The sequence below is a fragment of the Zootermopsis nevadensis genome, unplaced genomic scaffold (genome assembly GCF_977971745.1).
Source record: "Zootermopsis nevadensis isolate Lab colony 2312 unplaced genomic scaffold, Znev_1.0 Znev_ptg000007l, whole genome shotgun sequence".
Lineage (NCBI taxonomy): Eukaryota > Metazoa > Arthropoda > Insecta > Blattodea > Termopsidae > Zootermopsis > Zootermopsis nevadensis.
Window position 1 is genome coordinate 9,221,933 of NW_028259139.1, and position 21,489 is coordinate 9,243,421.

The 21,489-nt window shown below is 36.0% G+C and overlaps 1 protein-coding gene across 13 annotated transcripts in view; it reads right to left on the reverse strand.

Moving 5' to 3' along the window:
• LOC110829088 (Dpr-interacting protein beta) overlaps positions 1-21,489 on the reverse strand; it is a 281,343-nt gene that overhangs the window by 84,153 nt on the left and 175,701 nt on the right. For 12 of the 13 annotated variants that reach the window (XM_087344207.1, XM_022062437.2, XM_022062435.2 and 9 more), the window contains one exon: positions 6,701-6,834. In XM_087344207.1, coding sequence (XP_087200333.1) covers positions 6,701-6,834 — 134 coding nt within the window. The remainder of the gene's footprint in view (positions 1-6,700; positions 6,835-21,489) is intronic. The other variant, XM_022062446.2, reaches the window with a different exon arrangement.

A 21,489-nucleotide genomic window follows, 5' to 3' on the forward strand; every position in this document is an offset into this window, starting at 1 on the left:
AAGCGTTGGTAATTGTGATTTCAGGTTGTGACGACAAAAATTATGATGACGACAGTCTTCTGGGATTTCAGATATTCTTACTGCCTTCGTCATCAAAGTAACAGTAACTGTTTCTATTTTATCAGACTAAGCCGATGCTTCAAAGCCCATTTGAAAGATTTTAAGCGATATGACTTCCGAATATTTAACATTATAACATGAATATACAAATAATTGCAGTTTTACAATTTACTCTTCAGGGACTGAAGTCAAATCAAAGTTCGTCTTTTCTTATAAGTGCACATGGCATTAAAACCACTTGACGATTAAGGCAGTATGTTCCTTCGAAACGTCGGTATCTATCTACAAGTCTACATGGCGCTAAAACCCAAAAGACAAACACTGATGGGACAAAAATGAAAGATCAAAGCAGGATTATTTATAACATGTGGGCTTACAGTACGTCCTAAACACGCACGTGAGCTCCTTACAATGCGTGAGTAGAGGGGTGTTTTCTGAAATAATTAGTACGCAGGAAAGAATATAATAAGCTATAACATTCGTTACATCCATCCCCATCTGTGCAGATAAAGAGTAAAATGGATCCAGTAGGAAAAGCCCATATAAATATCAGATGATAAAACAGGGCAGAGACGAGAACGAAGTTAGTGCGGATTCCAGATGACAGACAGCGCAACAATCATATACGTCAAAGGTAATACGATCTAGAAGGTTGCTTTCCATTGTTAGCGGATCAGATGAGAACAGAGAGTAAAGCCTTACCCTTGTCACAAGTAACAATGGGAGTAGAATTTCATTGTGTCTGTCGCCCCAAGACACAAACCACACACATTCATAATGACAATTTTACCACTACAAGGTTTTCAACAACAATAATTCATTCGGTGTATTGTACACGTGTAATATAAAGGCTTATTTGTACAGCCCAAGTAAGGTTTCAGCTTTCCTGCCACTCTTGTATCAAAATAAACTAATTACGTTGCGTTCTGACGCTGTAAGGTCCACGGTATTATATATACACACGAATCGATAAAGCTATATTCTCACCTTAATATTCCTCAACAGTACATTCTAAAAGGAGGCACAATCATGAATCGATGTACACTACGTATTTTCATTATCAGATTTTTCAAATAATACGTCAGTGTCGTATACTAAATCCTTACAGAATACGGAAAGAGATTTTAAAGTAAAAAATAACTTATTCCAATGGAAAACTCATATCTACAAATTCGTTTTTTTTTATATTTGTTATTATTATCCTGAGTACTTTGTGTTCATTCACTGCAAATAAAAATCAAATTCTTACTTACGGCGCCCTAATATTCATGTAATGCACATTTATCCTAAGAATGAATCCGAAAAGTTAGTAATGTACAACAAAATGCCAAATGTTGGCAAACCTACGCGTAATTTAGAATTCAGATAAATATAAGTACCAATAACCCTCAGTACCTGAAATGTTGATTACGTACTAGCACAAAATTTAGAAGACAGAGAGTTAAATCCCAAACGCACATATAAATTTTAAAATTTAAGTAAAAATAACTGTCAGTATAATATCAACTAATTATCCCAAAGATATTAGTACAGCCGGAACCGGAAACGTCATGTATATAAAATATACAGCAAACAATAAACAATGGCTGGCAAAACATTCTTATAATGAACAGTATACGTCAATGGAAAGTCGGGAAATGGGCTAGAATTCAAAGCGGGCTGGATATTAATTTCACGACAATCACGCATTCTGGGAGACGATCAGGCAAAACTGGTGCTTACAAGGGAAAGATGAGTAGCTTTGAAGTAGAAGCTCGCCGAAGTACCCTTCTTTGAAGATATCAGTCCGTACCGCTAAGAAAACACAACACCTCACCATTAAAATATCATATTCGACTGTATTTTTGTTTAATCTCTGTACCAAAACCCTCTTCTCTTACATCCATGTATTAATTATCTAATGAAAGTGTTTATGTGTACAAAAGTCAGCGTCGGATAAGCGAACAAATATCTTAAAACGCGAGTTGAAGATCTGCCAAGTTGGGAATTCGTTTGTGTACGCCCATACAGCATGCTTCCTCCACAAGAAACAAAACACTGTAAAACTGAGTGGAACATTAATAAAAATTAGATATATTTTTTTGAACATTAATAATTCTAAGCCTCTGTATGAAATTTCAATACATTTATTTACTTTGTAGATATTCAGGTCTATATTAAACTATTACGGTGAGATTGTGAATCTCCGAATAAACATTGAAACTATAGCAATTTATAATAAAATGATTAGTGAATTTTATAAATAATTTATTTACTGGCAATAATGTATCATCTAAGAAATTTTATCAGCGCGCCATTTTATACAGATAACTAATCAGGTTAAAGAAATATAAACATTCTCCTAGCCTATATGTTATGCTGCTCATGAAGAAACTGTTTCCATATTGCAGATGCCTGCTTTTAGTCTTAGCAGGAAGCGAAACTGACGAAGCACAGAAAACCACAAAATACATGCATACATTTTCTAAATTCAAAGCATGATGAGGTGATGGTCTATTAATTACACCTAAGCTACAGTTCTGTCGCATTAAGGAAATTGCTTTCTCCCTTCGTGAAACAGCATAAATCCATGGGAGAGGAAAGTAACAAAATTACAAGATTTGGAAACAGCCCTTTATTTCGGCGAAATTATTCTAAACCTCGTTACCAACAGAGAACAAAAGACGAAAACTTCAAAAACGAAAAATTTGGCATTCCATTTACAAATTACTGTCTAACAAATCAGACAACATGGGACGTTTTATAGAAACCTACAGAAGATGTCTGTGACTAGCATCGGAGAGAAAAAAAACCCTATGGAAAGACAGACACGATCTTATAGCTAAGAGTTAATTTCGTATATTCTGTGTAAAAAGCTTGAAATAACTTCCCGGAGTAAAATCCTTATTCAGAAACATGTATTCAATAAACTCCCCGCCTTTTATGCAACCCGTACGTATATTACCGTCTTTACAAGCGCCCCCCCCCCGGCGGCCGCTATCCTGAGTCAGATGAAAACACCAGTGATACATTTTAATATTATCCTCTCATTAACGTCTAGGTCTTTTCCTTCCAGCTTAACAATCTATTTTTATGCCACAAAAAGTTAAGTGGCAACCACATCCACACGCGACGTAAAAACTCTACGTTCAAATATATATCACAAACATGCACTTAAAGAATATTCCCCTGAAGAGATTTATTATCGCAAGGTCGAAGCAATTACATGACAGAGTACTTGAGACCATATTAATGAAACGCACAAGTTGTTTGCAAAACCCTATCTCACATTCGTGTCGAGACATTAAAAATTCCTCGAGGGCGTCCATAACATGTTTCCGAACAGAAGCGACGCAGACATCGACGTCAGGTGTTTTAGTCCCACGAGGCTAATAAGTCTTGAGCCATTCTTTTTAATACAGGCTTACGTCACACAGCGCCCGCCCTGCTTCGCTGGAGCACCCACCAAGGTCTCTGGTCTTCTTTATAGCTCCTTTATTCCCTGCCTTCACTCTCAATTAATTTTCTCTAATTTTTTCCTTCTTCCCTATCTATTATTTTCACCTCATTTTAAAATTATTTATACTTGATTTTAACATTTTATTTCCGCTTTGGTGTCTTAATGTATTCAAACCAACCTGTCTTCCTGTAATCCCTTCCTATCTTCTTTAAGTTTTATTTCTCCCTTCTCTTATTCTTTATTTATCACTTTTCCATTTTATTGATTTCCTTCTAATTATATTTATAATTTTTTTCCCCACATTCTAAGTAAAACTACCCAAAACCAACTTAATCCAACCTAACCTCATCGAATTTAACCCAACCTAACCTACACCAACATAACCTATAACTAACAAAGTAACCAAATATAATCCAATGTAAAACAACCTAACCCAACGTAACCTAACCTAACCTAAATTACGCTACACAATTAAACACGATTAACGTATCGACGCGAAAAGAAGATTCCCAATAAAGCCAAGACAAGCATCTAATAATTCTTTCTTATATTAACCAAATTCAAACTGGTCATTCAAGTTTTAACATTTCTGAAGCTGTCAGAATATCAGCATAATTTAAGTTGTATATAAGTAGGGATTTTTAAACATTGTATTCAAATAATTCAGTTTTGCACGCTATGGTTTAACCGTAAATCAAAGTAAAGAGGGAATAATGTGTAAAAAAAATAGTAACACTCTCTCTACTGGAAACGAAGTTTGTTATGAAACACCTTAAACTGAGAATTTCAATCGTACTTAGAGCGATTATTTTTTGATACGTGGGCTATCCTTCATAAACCAGTTTATGCATCCCATGTCTTTCCTTTATCCGCTCTGTTGCCGCGTTACGTCTAAAAGGTAAAGTTTTCAAACGGAAATACCAGTTGAAATAATGCCACTAGCTTGCAGTTAGAGTTATTTTTTAAATACCTCTTTTAATTTCCTTTATGACTAAGTAATTCTTAAATCTTAATGCGATTTATTCGAATGTGTCTTTATACTGTGTAAACGTGATAAAGGACATTAAAAATGTTCGTATTCTCCGATATCAAAAGAGATTTTCTAAGAACAAAATAATACAATAGTATAACAAGTCGTTGGAGTGTTTTACTATAAAATGGGACTGAGAAAAATAACTGTTAAAAATGTGGAAAAATGGCTAAAATCTTAGGAACACAATTTTTCCGCAGTTTTGACAAAACGTGTTTCGACATGGAGGTAAAGAACATATAGCAAAAATGCACTTTTAAATCTGTAAAATTAGCAATTTAACCAGAAGTAAAATCAATTATTGTTTCAATTACAATAAAAACATTTTTTGTACCCATAGCAGTTTAAAATTCCATATCTTTCATAGCCTTAGTTTCCGAGATATATTATTTTTATTTTGGATACCTTTCATCCGGACACTCTGTATAGTATCGTGATTATATTTCTACTAGCAGAGCTGTTTTAATCCATAAAGGCAAAAGTTGTTAATACGCGTAGAATGATGTATGAAAACCAATAGCTTGACTCGACAATTCGCCACAAAACACGAGACAGAGTTCTCAAACACCATATTCAAGGACTATGATGGACCAGAAAACAAAACAAATAAATAAATAAGTAATTTGAAATAAAATATGGTACGTTGTAATATCTAAACCATGCGCAATCATATCCAATCTTGTTCTGCCCACTGAAGAATGAATTTCGTGATCACTAGTGTTTAGTAAAATGCAGTGAAAGAATGTTTACTCCACGCAGACAAGAGATTCTTCAAGTTTAGGAACTGTAGTCCAGACAAAAGTATTTGTAAGGATTGCGTGCTATGCAGAAACAAAATATTCACAGCTTGGAGTGGATTCAATATCTCATACATTCCTTCAGATAAAATAGAAGAATTACATTTATGGAATTTCAATCAAAAGTATGATTTTATTAAAGGTTAATCAGATATCTGTAAGATTAATTCTGGGCAACCATTAATTATCACATACTTTACTTTCTATACACGAAACATAGCTCATAATCAGTCATCGATTTTGTAACTCCGAATTAAGATTCAGAAGAGAAAGAGTACTGTAAAATCTGTACAAATAAATTTCAGGGTTGTTAGAGAAAGAAAATTAAGAATATCTATCTGAAAACGTACCATACCACATTACATTTTTCAATATTGAAATTCGTTTGCCTGCAAGACAAAGACTATTAATTCTAACTTGGTTTCGGATACGATATTTTTCAGTGTAAGTCCATGTAATGTAGAATATTCCAAGTATGAAAAATCTAACTGAAGATAACATTCATATTATAATTAATTTTTCACCGAAAGTCGCGTTCGAGTGGTTAGGACTCCTGCGTCATTTTCCCGAGATTACGGGTTTAAATCTGGACCAAAAATACATAATATTTTGACAGAGGCTTTTTATGGCTTTCTGCAGTTCCTTCAAGCAAATTCCGGGGATAATGACTTAAATTAGACCTCAAACACCTCCTTCCAGTTCATCGTCATATCATCCGACGCCATGTATCATTAGTATTAAACAAAACACAAATATCATTTATGCTTCGATGTGAATCTTTGGTGTCATTGTCCATTTACAGAGTAGACTATGTAATTTGTTCTTGTGGTCAAGAAATTTTATTTACCATAAACCATACTTTAATGACGTTTAACTTTCCTTCATAAAATTTACTTCGAGACTAGATATAGTCTAATACTTTAATTTTCGTGTATATAAGACATATTTTCAGCAATTTCGGTGTATATACCAGTCGATTTCCGAACTTTCTTGTAACGTAGAGATTATTTCAAGAGAAATATATTTGTGTACAGTTATCACCGTAACAAATTACATACGGTATTTATGTCTCGAACATATTCTGATGGTTCACGTAGCCCATGAGTTACTGTCTATAAGTAAACCCAGAACACATATACACAAATTATTACTACATTCATTTGTGACAATTATTACATAAAAACTTCAACAACTAATAAATTCACTGGCAGGCGAAAGGCGGATACAGAACGCAACATATATCTCGCTTTGAGCAAAAGGTGATTTTTGTGTCAAAAGTCTCAACAACTACAAACACATAAAGAGAAAAAACACACAGACAGAGCCAGGGAAAGTGAGAGAGTTAGAGAGAGATAAGAGGGTCAGATCACGTACCCTGGCTGGGGCGAGGTCGGCACTCACCCTGTATCCGCCCAAGTTGTTGACGACACACGTAAACATGGCGTCTCGACCTTGTGGTATCGTGACGTTCTCCAACGGATACAAGAAATCGGGCTCGAAGCCAAGTGCTGCAGAACACAAAAACATATGCTTTAACATCTTTGGCGATGTTATTAGAGATAAAGTGGGATTATATTTTTAAGTAAGACTAATATTATTTCTATCTGACGTAAATCGTGATGAAGCTGTTCTGTAATACGAGCAGGTTTATTACAAAAGATGTTGTTCACCGATCAGAATGCAAATGTATTTCTTATTGGGAACTTGTTTATGGTTAGAACTGATTGAAGGAAGGTAGTGGTCACTTCATAGCCACGTGACACACAAAATATCCCATAGGGCGTTTTTGCGCACAGGGACTTACGAATCGCTCTGTATAAATAAACGTTAATTCATATAAAAATCGAAAATCCCCCAGAAAGTCGTCATGGCCTTGTTTCCTACCTAAACGTAAAATGATATGACATAATAATTTGAGCGAAAGAATTTCCACGAGATCTGTGCGTTCCTGCTTAATTGACACGGCTGTCTCCAGAGACGGACTGGAAAATCTCCCTACAAACACGTATTTTTTTTATAAATTCATGTTGGTAAATGATTGAAAGTGTTATATTTGTGTGATAAGAGAAAATAGACAGGTGTATTTTCACTTATAATATCACATATAACAGGAATATAAATAACAAAAATATATTTTATGTCTTTGTCACGATCTTAAATCAACGAACAGTTCGACGCTGGTGACAGACTGACTTTTTGTTTGCCACAAAAGAAAGCCAATTTGTGGGAACTCTACCTGTCGGAGAGACAGGGAGACCGTGCCGACCTGTACCAGAGGGAGAATTGAGCGTGCAGAAGACCGCGGTAGGACGACAACGAGAAAACTTCTGCCAAGGTCCGCACGATCCCGTACACCAAATCTTATACAAAGAGACAAAAAGTCGAAATGGCTTACTTTTTCTTCATTTCATACTTTGGTCCAGCGACAGATCTGACACTGCAGACATTCTTCTCCACCTCATCAATTACACCGACCCCATACCCACGACAGTGTCATCTCTGCCCGATATTTCTCACACCTAAACATCTTACACTCCGGAAAAGTAATCTTCAATTTCTGTCTACAGTACGAGTCTTAGGCAAGGTTAACACTAATTCTACATAAAAAGTTGCACTGTATTTATTTGATGTTTGCCTAAACTTTTATATCGGTAGTCATTATAAGAAAATATTCACATCTTATAAACATAAAAATGAAAAAATAATTATTTGGAAATTTCTGCAACCTACTTAATTAACGAAACATGCTATTTCCATGTAAAAGAGTCTTTCTTAAGAAACAATGAGTTGATCAGCTAATACTTATGGATTTTTATAGAATTTAACTTCTATTATTGTGTCTACATGAGCCCGCGACCGGTCTCTGTCCGGAGCTTGATTTAATAAATCTACACCCTCACATTTTCTTTAAGATTCGCTTTAATATTATCTCTTATAACTGATATAACAAACATATAAAATAATACAAATATATTTATTCATATATTCTTGAGAGATTTGAGGTTTTCACGGCGTAGAACACGAAACGTCTCCATTAAAATGATCAATTGATTAATTATGTCTAAATAAATAATAACTGTTTATTCCGCAAATTATAGGGGGAAAAAAACTCCGTTCGCAAAACTGAGAGTTACCAATTGTTACAGCAAGCGATATTTCGCAAACCACAACTACTCGATTCGGAAAGGCGGGCACTGTGACGGTTTTAATAATTTATGAATCAGCCTGTACTAACATTCTTCGATTTTTCTCATCCTTGCTCCCTCTTTATGTGTAAAAGTCCGACAGGCAGTTCTGAAGTTCCGCACTGGTCACTGAGGTCTTCTGAGACCAATAAGGGTCAATCTTCTTTGTATCCCTTGGGGATAGGGCAGAGGCAAAGGCTTTCTTGGGGTTGTCGGATTTCAGAAGACGCAGACGGCCAATTCAAGGAAATTGTTTGAGAACGTCAAAGTGTGTGCCAAGTCCAACTACAGTTTAAAACATCAGGATGTGTGTCATGACCAGTGGGTTTCCGAAAGTGCATGAGACGACATTTTCCCCTACTGCTAAAATCTCGTACGCCATTGCTCATCGGCACATATCTGTCAACAAGCGACAATGGTACCCAAAGCTACCATCTGTATTCTATTCCAACTTTACAGGGCTGAAAATACCTTGAATTGAAAACGGGGAAAATGTAAGGCATAGCAAATCTTATTCACGTTCCTAATAAAAGTTCGAGAAGATGCGAGTTTGTAAGTCAGTCTTGGGGGGGTCTAGCGTCGTTTTTATTCACACAGAACCAACAGGGGAATAAGCCTCGAATTAAAAATTCGGTTCCTGCAAAAAACTTTTTCTCCTCTCTCGACAGTGTTGCCGAATTAATCCTGCCCAAGCGCATACGACGCGGATTTATATGAAAGAAGAGACGCGACAGGCGAGCGCTAGTTCCAGTGAATTACTGTAGGTGTCACTACGGGAAACATAAATCGTCCTATGTCTTGATAGAGTTTCAGTTGAGCACGGCTTCACACGCCCCGTTTTCTGAACACCAACCACACAGCAGTGATGTGACATAAAATATTTATTACTCGTTGTTAATAATCTTTTTCTTTACAATCATATAAGACTGTAACTAGTTCCGTCTAGTTGATACCTTCATTACGCGAGGATTAAAATACCGAGTTCCACAAAACGTTTTTCTTTTGTACAAAAAACATGTTTGGGTTAAAATCTTTAAGTGTCCTAATAACGTAATTAATTAAGAGAGCACGGAAAAATAATTAAAAATCTTTGATACACCACTGTATACGCATACTAATTATAAAATGTTCACCAGCTAAGGATTAGATCCAAGAGTACATATAATCAAGGCGTACGTAAGGTAATGAACCAAAAGTTTCGAAATTTGAAGTTATGAAACTTTCGTATAGGCTGCTGTTATAAATACTGGACTAACAGATGTGTCTGTTGCAATACGAAAGATAAATTTAGATTACTCATCGTTACTAAAAGCTATGAACAATTCAGGGTGAACTATCAACGTTAGCGCCTTCATGGTTTTAAATTAATATTTCTTTAGACCATTCCAACTCTGGGATTGTGAGTTTGAGCCCAATTTGGAAATTTATACTTCCTTACGTAAAGTGCTTAAAATCGAAGCAATCAGAAACTCGTAAATATAAGCCCGAATATATACACATCTGCCAATACATCTACGTGATATATAACCCTAATCACTCAATAGATTTTAACGAAATTCATAACATTTAACGTTGCAGGTAGAAATGAATTATGGTCGAACATAAAACATAATTTTTGACTCGAAGTTCAAATAGAATTCCAACATAAAAATAAATCTTACAAATAACTGATTAATGACGTCATTAAAATCCACAAAATTTATTTCAAACATTTTTCGATGCAGTAAATATTTGAACAAATGCAACGAAAACAATTATTTTGCTCTGTGCAGTGTAGTGTGGGTAATACAAAAATTTGTTTTCATAAGTAGCATACGTTCAAATTGAGATAAGGTAGATCTCGATTTGACATAAAGGAATCGAAGGAAAGATAATTTATATTCTTTTGGTCTGTGTCCGTACCACGAAGAAAACACGACCTTTTACCATTATGAAGGAAATACACGCTGTTTACACTGAAAATTATACGAAACATAAAATATTGCAGAAATATATATTTCCATAGAGGTGGGAGATATATGTATCACTAGGTTTTAAAGGTTTAATAACTGAAGTTTAATTTCGTGTTCGGGGGGGGGGGGGGATGACTCTATTGGATACTAAGTATACTGCCGTCCGGCTACCGACAATCAACTTGTAGCCATCACTAACGTACTGGGCATCTCATCAAATGATCAGTTGTATTACCACTCGTTCTGTGTACAGGAAACCACACACAAGTCAGCCTTCAGGGTCTCCATTATGCAGTGGTTAAAGATGTGTTCTGGTAAACTGCCAACGTAGTTTAGGTTTGGGTCAGTGTTAAATTTATGACTGAGCCCGGTGCTACCACTTTGTGGTCTACATTACATAAGGTCTTGTTGCTTTCGGGCTACAGAGTACATTTTCACATTAACATTTTGTATGTCATAGTAACATTAATAAAATAATATCAAATCATCAAATAATAGTAAGAATTTCAGAAAACAATCAAGAATTTACGAGTTTCTATATCTCCCAGTTAACCCAGTGAAGCTGAAACTCTTTTGAATAATTCTTAAACATTCAGACCGTAAAGCGAAATAACCTAGAATATTTCACAACAATTTATTAACGATGTTTTTGAAAATTATTTATGTTTGATCCGAGACTCATAAGAAACTGATAAATACACTTTGTGGGCACAACTTACAACTACTGTCTGTCAAAATACTTGGTACCTACATATAGTTACCACAGGCTTCAGAATGTTAAACAGAAATTGTTTCAATTTTTGGAAAAGTTCTGAAAAATTATTTTTTGATGCATGTTCTTAGTTCGCTTAACGAATTATCGTTGATTCGTTATGATTATTATAAGTAAAGTAATTAAGGTTTTAATACAAATAATTGTTTACGTAAATTCTAATGTTTATACTGCAACTATACAGTTACTGCTGGAAATCGCAAACGTTTGAATTGACAGTTAAATAGTGCTTTACAAAGGTGAATAGGTAATAACTATCACAGGAAACAATACTGTGTTATTTTTGTAATTTTATAGCATTCCAGCATATGTGGGGGGAAAAAACCTGGGTGATTTATCTGGCAGTCGGGAACCATTCAGGATTTTTTATATTAAAATTAATTGGAATTTTATTTTCGAATTACGCGTTTTCATCTTACGAACAATTTTCATCGAATGAATCACGTCCCTAAATCGAGTGATGGATGTATTTACATTTTACCACAACAAATTAAAATCCATCACCACATAAAACGTATGTTGTGTTCAGTCTAATTCCTGTATGACTTACAGAATAATAAAATGTTGTTAAATAAACAAATGAGCTATTTATAGTGTGGCTTATTAATTTGAGAGATAAAAGAAATGGATGAACATAAGATTACGAACGACGTGGATGAACCAAAAGTAACTGCCGTCTCAGAGACAGGGTCAGATGTTGATCATCACGCCCACTCACACAAACCCTCTCATTTACACACGTTTAATTAATTTTGATTTGACCCAAAGTCAACCGGGAGCTAGGCTGTTACGTCGATCCTCAGTTCGACAACTATCCCTAATAATGGGGTTATAAGTGAAGGGAGCAATGAGCTTAAAAGGGGTTTACTGTAAGCATCGACACAGGAATTAGACTCTAGATCCTCTGTGTAGGAGGTAAGTTCATCACGAGACCAACTCAGACAAAGCCCTTCGCCCTTCACCCTTCACACGAATCTGTAGCTGCATTTCCAAAATAGCGACAAATTATACTGACGTAGGGTTCTGAGGCCCTAAACATAACACATTCCCCCTACAGACGATACTACCTTAACACATAAATCTAGAGTTAATATCTGTACTAATTACAGTCGACTCTTAATGAATAAATTTTGCTGTTAACGCAATTGGATGATTCGATAATTAAAGGACAACGAATTATATATATATATATATATATATATATATATATATATATATATATACATATATATATATGTTATGAAACGGTCGCGACTTTTGAGGTTTTAACAAGGCATTTGCCTGGTGAGGTACAAGAAAACTCACAGAAAGAAACCGGTTGGGTCTGAGGTTCTTACGGTGGTGTATTTTGGTAGAAGTTAAACTTCTACCAGAATACACGGGGCTACTATCAAAAGACAACCACTTTAGAATAACCGGTGTTAGGGCAAAGATTTTAAACTAGGGTCATTCCTCATACGAAGCAGAAGATTTGACCATTCCGTCCCTACGTTCGACTTTATTTTATACGTTTATCGAAATAAGTGCATGCGAATTTCGTATGACTGTCTTTGGATAGTCATACAGTACGATATATACACATACCACTCCAATGACTGGTCCGGTTTGAAGGAATGTAATAGATTTCTGCTTTACAGAACGTGAATTTGTTGCATGAAAAAATATATATCTAAAATATATAAACGAATACTTACTATATTAACTTTATTCAAATATCTTGATCTGTATGAGGATAATATAAAATGTATATATATGTATATATATATATATATATATATATATATATATATATAGCCCATAATAAGCAATTTTAGTTGGTTGGTGATTATTTGCTGTTCTAAGGGGATTTTGTGCCTTGTGTGGTTAATATTTAACAAAGCGTATTCAAAGACGATGGCTGTCTTCTGGGTTGTTGCACAATTTCGTCTGGCAAAAGTTTACAGATGTTTAAGAGGTGTATTCATCGGGGCAATCATCGCCCTGACGATGAAGGCAGCAGGCAACTCTGAGAGGTCTGCGAACATCTACCAGACCAGACTGCGCAATAACCCTGAATAAAGCCATTTTCATTCTCGCCACCGTGAGAACCTAAAAACAACCTGATTCCTGCGATCAATACCGACGGGACAAGTGTTCCATTTGCGTTGTCACAGTATGTACTCAGCGTATGAGAGAAGTAAACATGGTAGAGGAAGACGATCTAAGCTTCCACCGAGGATCACTGCAAATTACAGCAAAGACGTATCCCAGGTGTGACGCTTTGTTTTCATGATGGCAGTTCCTATTATCAATATGATGTAGCAGTCTACACTTCCCACGGCCTCATTATCACCCCTTTCAAGTGGCAAATTTAGTCAGACGGCTTAGTAGGAGCCACCAGAACATCAGTCCCAGTCGAGCGTGTGCTAATTTTAATTACGGAAATATCATTTGATCAAATGAATTTCCTGCGGTAAGTCCGCCCTTGAACTCAATTCATATCTGAAAGTAAAGTATTCACTTCCGATAAGAAAATTTCATCCCACTTTTCTCATTAAGAAACAGTAACCATTAACTTTTTTTAAGCCCATTGGTAACTATATGTACCACTCAGTAATTCTGAACTTTGACCACGGTATTTATTTATTAGTTTGGTGTGATTCTTGATTACTTTCTTAGACAGCATTAATCACTTGATCTTTATAATAGTGAAGTATTGTGTTTTCTTTGAGGTGCGGACTGAATTGTACCCGTCTACATAATAAGCAACCGCCACGGTGGTCTAGCGGTCAGAACACTAGCCTTGTAAGCCTGGGGTCCCGGGTTCAATTCCCGGTGGTGCTCAAATTTATAACTTGTGTTGGGCAAGGCCGTGGTCTAGGCATCACGGAGTTTTCCTCCGGGGGCTTCCCCGGTTTCTCCGTGGCATCCCAACGATTACTCCATTCACACACAGAAGAAGGCAATGGCAAACCACTTCTGGATCATCTGCCAAGAACGTATATGAACAGGTCCCAGTCCGAGAAAAGGATGGAAGGATCCTGTTCATATGGACCTGTCGTCAGACAGAAAACTACAAAAAAAAAATAACATAATAAGCAGCGTTGGTCGTCTTTTTGGTGATCATTTGCTATTGTCATGAGATTTTTATTTTATGTGATAATATTTACGAATGTGTATTGTTACAAAATTTGACTGTCTGTCTTTCGAATACAATTCAAAATCCTTACGGTTACACAAACCCGCTTTGCGTTTGGTGACAGTGGCTAATGAATGGTGATAACGAGTACAAATTGTTAAGTTTTTGACAGCTGGTCACGAAGGGTGGAATCAGACAGGAAAGGGCGACTGGTGTGCACCCTGCAACTGACAGATTCGTCACTGAACCGAAGTTGCGTTACACCCGCACCTGTCAAATACTGTCAGTTTACAGCGTGTCAACATCTGATGACGAAAACATTTTGTTTCCTCACTGCCCGAGTAGAAAGAGAAACAGGGCGGTAGCCACTGATATGTCTTCCATCATCCATCGTCATAGAAAAAGCATAATTCACAGGATATAACAGAAAATAAACTACAAAGATGCTTCTTCTGACAGAACTAGCACAATATGACGTCACGACAAGTTAAAAGTATGAGAAAGAAACTGTTCAGATATACCACAGAGTAAACGAATTGTATAATTTAAATAAAAAATTCCGTGGATATTTTCCATCGTCTAGTAAAATAATAAAATAGAAAACGACGTTTCGGAGATGGGGCTCTATCTCCGTCTTCAGGTACTTACTCTGTTGGGCCCAATACATAGAGCTAATCCCTATCTCCGGACCGGAATGAAGAGAAAATATGTCAAAATAGTTATAAAATATCTAAAGAACATTTTGTAAATTTAAAGAATGCAATGCAAAGGGAAAAGTCTCCAAATGTTTGATGCAATGGCGTAACCTGTTTTTATTAAGTATAATTCTAGGTTCTCACAACGGTCAGTACGAAAATGGCTGAGATATGGGATGTAGTGCTATGTAGTCTGGTAGACGTTTACCGACGTTTCTGATGTCCCTTATGCCATCTTATCTTTATAAACTTCAGAGATACATTCATCGTAAGAGATATGCATAACATTAAAAAATGCCTCAAGTTATCGTGTTTTATGGGAAATAAGGATTACCATGAACGAGAAAACTTTTTAATATAAGTTATTAATAAATATAATAAACTATTCAGAGGGAGACATAGAAAGTAAGAGTTTATTTATGAGTATGTCAAAAAACGTAGAGAAATAATAACGAAATTTACTGGAATGCAGTGAGAAATTCGACTTTATCATGCAACAATCATTCTTACTTTTCTTTTCAAAACTTCCAAGCTCCTTAATCATAAGTATAAATCCAAATTATTAAATCAGATAAATAAATAATAATAAAATGTAAAGCAATAAATGAACTGCACAGCGAGATAGTATTTTAACATGGTCCAGATATATTCTGACAACTAACTATGCAGAAACAGAACACAAAGTTTTAACAACGCTAACACCAGAGCCAGAGTTCGACACAATGCTGCATCAGTTAAACTAATTTTGTGTGCACAATATTTAGTTTTGTAAATACATTTTAATATTATAATATCTCTTTCCTCTTTCCAAGCCACATGTTCACTGTACACTATTTAAGGCTACACGGTGTCACAACCCAGAACACCAAAATACCCTTTCTTTGCAACCATAAATATGTGCAATCTCTAATATCGAAAATTAGTGGTGTTTTATTTAAATAAAGTTGTGTTACTAGCGACTTGTAATTCCAGGAGTTTATTAAAGTCGAAATTATGATACGTTCGTCTATTCATACTGTGAAACACCATTTGTAACTCTTTCTTATTATTTTCTGTATTTACCGTCATCTAATAATTGTAACGAGTTATGGAGTTTGTTTGAATGGGTTACAAAATCTAAAATAAACTTTTTCAACTACACCTCGTCTTATATATACTAATAAATGAAGAATGGATCTGTTTTAATTAAAAGATATTATTTAATAGATAAACCGTCCAACAACCCAAAAAGTCAGATTCATAACAGTTGTGATTACAAAGCCAACATTCTCTTTTGATTGAGAATACTACGAAATTGTGAATTAAGTTTAATAAATATGGCCAATATTCTAGGACCCAGACTGAAAGTGTTCTTATATAGCTAATTAGGATTTCATTTGCTGACAACAAAATCCAAAGAATCAATATATATACACAACAGCCAACACACAAATGCCACTTTGCATTCTGAAGATCTTGACCCAGAGATCTGTTATCCTCAGTTTTTATCCTTAGTCTGTCAAGGTAAAATCAGATCAAATATTTTAATACTGAAAAGGAAGGACAGAGCTAACCCACCGAATGACTGTATATAATTTATTCAGATGTCTGAAGTGTAGCTGTAATGCATAAAACGACTTGGAATTGATCTAGCGAATGTGGGTTAATAGCGTAAAATGGTGTGGTTAAATCTTAAGAAAAAAAATTCAGCTGTCCTAAACTATGTTAAAGTCAATAGGACCTGTTTGGACATAAAAGTGTTCTGCGTCGATATTTTAACCTCCTTACGAATGCAATGAACGTGACCCCGTCGGTGGCTGAACCATACAAATATGATATATGAGGACGTTCAAAGTTCAGTCCACGGACCAGTGTTCATGAACTTCCAGCTTCATCAGACCTAGATTGATCAGAGGAATATGTAGGTTGCCGTTAACGTGATTACACTTGGTGCACAATAAATATAGCAATGAGACACATTTGTTACTCACTCATATGAGCAGAATCAATTCAAAATACCAGAGCCGCTGTGATCACGTTATGCATTATAACAAATTTACTGATGGAATCACAATAATGTGCCTAGAGACTTACCAACATGCATCAAACGCATGCCAGTAACCAAGAATTTTATACAAATTAGGATCCCAAATAAACAAATTCCTTATTTTTTAACATTTAATAAGCTGTAAATTGCAGGATTCTGGATTGTGACGTCAAATAGTCTTCCTGTCATCTTCAGGGTTGAAACTGGAAACAATGAATCCCTCTGAAACTTTGATTAACCACCTTCAAATCACATTCTCAAATGATAATCCGTATTATGAGGGCCATAAGAACCCCAAATTTAACTTTATTAGGCAACCTACATATTTTTTCATCTTGTCCGTGTCGAGTTGCAACGCCGTTTGGAATTGTAGACAGACAATTGTTTCGGAGGAGTATACTGCTTCTAGCTTATTTCGACTAAACACTAACCATAAAGCAACAAAAAATAACGTCTACGTAGAAACAAAGTACATGTTTATCTGTTCTTAAAGTAAACGGTACGTTATCAAACCAATTAATCGTCTGTTCTTGGAGTTCATTTAGCACAGCAGCCACCATTAAATTGTGAAGCAATGTGTGTAATGGTCGACATTATATCGAAAGGCGTTACATTCAAGCTTAGTACCACTTCTCGCCGCAGTGGCAGCGCTGTCACGCACAATGGCCGTTAAAGTAGCTCGTAATTCTTCGGATGAGGGTTGCAGGATAAACCGCTTCAAGGCACGATCACGGAAATGAGGGTTAAAACTGAGGAAGTGAAGCAGAGCCTCCACTCGAGAAACAGGAGAAGCTCTCGTGCCTCAAGCCGGGAAATCCCCTCTTTCGCTATATTAGCCAATGTATCTTCTAAAAGGGATAAACGTAATTTTACGATACAGAAATATCAGTAGAAAATGTGAATAGTACAACGTTACACCGCATGGAGTACACATATCTTCTAAAGGCGTTCGTTGCTGTTTCGTTTATCACATTAATCTGGATGTTTGCACAGACACAAAAATAATTCACTATTTCCATTCTGTATCGTTTAAAATGTACCATATCGAAAAAAAATCCTAGAATAAAATCTCCTATGAAACAGTTTTCAGTATCCTATAAAACAGCTCGTCGCCATCAGAACCTCAGACATCGCGAACATATCCTAGACGTAAACGAGGGACGTGTTATTGCCAACTAGTCGCTAGATATGAACTGTCCCGTGCCACTCCTATAAAGGAAACGTTCAATGTCAATATATTATCTGGATAAACCACTGTCCCATAATTCAAATAGGAGAGAAAGATGGTGACAGTGATTTACTAAATTAATTTGAAATACTCTAAAACTTCTCCGGGTAATTAAAATTTGTTCAAATAAAATTCCGCATAACTTAATATTTGTCTAATACATTCCCACGCCACAGTAGTCTAAAGCAAAGAAATTATTTTCTTTCGAGTGCAAAATCAACTTTCCTTTTTCATAACATAGTACAGAATAATAAGTTTTAGAGAATCAGGAATGTTTGACACTAAATAAGTAATTTATAAACGATTACAGGCCTATAACATCTGTTTTTCCTTTGCGTATGTTATTAACGTACGAGACGATGACTGTGTACGACAATTTTGGAACGCATGTACAGAAACCGGTCAATACCTATTGATAGTTAATACCAAAACATCTGGCTGGTGTGACTGTGTAAAACAAAGAGAAACAGGATAACTGGAATGCGGATTGAAATGTAAAATCATGACTTCCAACAGCGTTTTTCGGTCGCAACAGATGAATATAAAGGCGAACACTAGCAGGAAAATCGCATACAAAACGCGTGGAAAGCACTCCGTTGTAAGATACGACGGACCGACACCAGGAAACCCCGTTGTCCCTACTTGTGGGCACAGGCACGCTCAGCTGATAGCTGAATATCTCTCAGCTGCTAAACCCACCATGATGTATGAGAGTTTCAGCTGTCAAGATCCCGCCGCGCACTCGCTCGTCACTTGTCAGTCAATACACCCCCCTTCCACGTGCTGCAAACCCGATGCTCGCTTGTCTCACTAATTAATTTCCTCAACTGCCTGCTGTTGGGGTTAGCCTTTCCTGCACGCTACAAGCGTGTAGTCCGACAGATAGCAGACGATGACCATTCTGATTTATGATTTGTGGACTCGATGCAGCGTTGTTTCCAACCGCCACCCCCCCCCCCCCCCTCCGTACACCCTAACGGAACTACACAGTAACGTCAGAAGTTTAAACTGATGACCCCGTGGCCTGCGATCATATGGAATTTCCTGCACTGAAAAAGTGGGAGACCTACATTTTATATAATTCATAGATAAAACATACAGCGTTATTTAAATCTTCACCCATGAAACAAAAACATCAACACCATTAAACATAATCAAATCCATCATCAACAAATCATTTGACAACTATAATAAAAATTACCGTTATCAAAATTATCATAATTTAATTCTCATCATTATTCAATAATCACCATTTAATATTCGTCATAATAATATTAAATATATTTTGTTGAGCGTCTTTCAATTATGTAAGATGACGCTGTATTAACTCTAAACAATGCATGATTTTTAAAGGCAGCCAACTCCCAAAACGTCGTTTACATCAAATTTACTTCATATAATAGATAATAACAATCATATTAAAACACCATGCCCATATTATAACAGTTGAAGATGGCTGAATTCTGAGTTGGTGCTCTGAAGTTTATCGACGTTTCAGAGGCGCTTACTGCCTCCATCTCCCTCATAATGAAGGGAGCACGAACCTCTGAAACGTCGAAAAACATCTACCAGACTACAAGACGCAGCAACACAGAAGACAGTCATCTTCATGTTCTCCGCCATGAAAACCTGAAACTTTACGTATTAGCATTTTTTTTTCTTAAAATGGCGTTGAATGTCAAAGAGGAAATACTGTGAAATTTTTCAGAAAGCATGTCAGTACGATCGCTTATTTATTTCTCATAATTTAAGTATCGTACGCAAATGTTACTCTTACATTTGTTCTCATACAATGTCGAAACAAATATTCAAATTATGCTAGACCACATCAACTTTAAAAGGTTTTGGCAGTCACTGGACTCTTAAAATTATACTAAAATGGACTTAAAGAATCCCAGCAGATATAATTCGAAATATTTCATTAACGTTTACGTGACAAGGCGAGTAGGAAATCTTTTCCCTTAACAAGGGCACCCAGAACTGTCAACGGTGCAAGATATTTAAAGCAGTGTGACACTTCTGCGGTAGAAGGGCATATCTGCACCTTCCTGCCCCGCGCTATAAGTGATACAATGACGTATAAGTCCGCTAGAGGGCAGGCTTTATAACTCTGAGCTTAAATGAACAATTATGTAACAGATGAGTTCGTTACGCAAAGAGGAAAGTTCGATGAACATCAACAACGAAGTTACGTAATTTCCTTTTCATCTTTAAGTCAGAGCGAGATTTTAATCACAATATGAGAACAACGATGACTGGTTTTTGAGCCCAGATTCGAAAAAAAAAATTAATAAATACAAACAATAATTACGTAAATTTATTCTTTGTCCATTGAATAAATTATAAAATGTAGCAGATATTTTATATTACTGCATTTTAGTCTGTGTGTGTATTATTTTAATCGCTTTACGGTTATAAATTGAATGGTTTAAATTGCTAGATAATTTTAAGTATAACGCATTAATTACACGTAAATATAATTAAGTCATTTATCAAAATTTCATAAGCGCTCCGGATTTAAACATTTCAACATTTTTACACTATCAATTACTTGAAATAGAACACAAGGCTTTGTGTACATCTCGGTAATATTTTATAGCGATACATTTGAGGTTCGGATGATATAGTGCATGAATTCCGTAGTCACATGTAGTAAGGAAACGTGCTGCATTGCACAGCGTCTCCGTTCTAACGTAAGCGCCCATTCTCTGGCTGGACAACAGTTGGCATGTCTCAGTAAATTAGGCAGGAGCTCATAGGATGAACTTTGGCCTCTGAACCTAATGTCAACCTCCAGTAGACTCACAACCCCCTACTCCCCCCCCCCCCCTTTGCCTGTCGTTCTAACGGAACAAAACGGATAATTAATTTGCTAATTCAGAATGGAGTTCATCCATCCCTCTTGGTTACATATACACTGAAATGGTTTCATCGGTTTGCAGACTGAACAGCATCCCTTTCCATTCGCTAACCGAGCACATACATAGCTATCACTCGAAACCTACAGATGCCAAACATGGAAATCGAAACTCCAAACGGACATAGGAAACAATCTAAACGGACATTAATTCAGTTAAGATTTTCTTATTTTGATAATAAGAAACTATTTCCTATTGGGTCTAGAAAAATTCATCAAGTGTCTCGTAACAGAACCACAAGCTTTAACGCCGTTAAACCTATTCCGAAG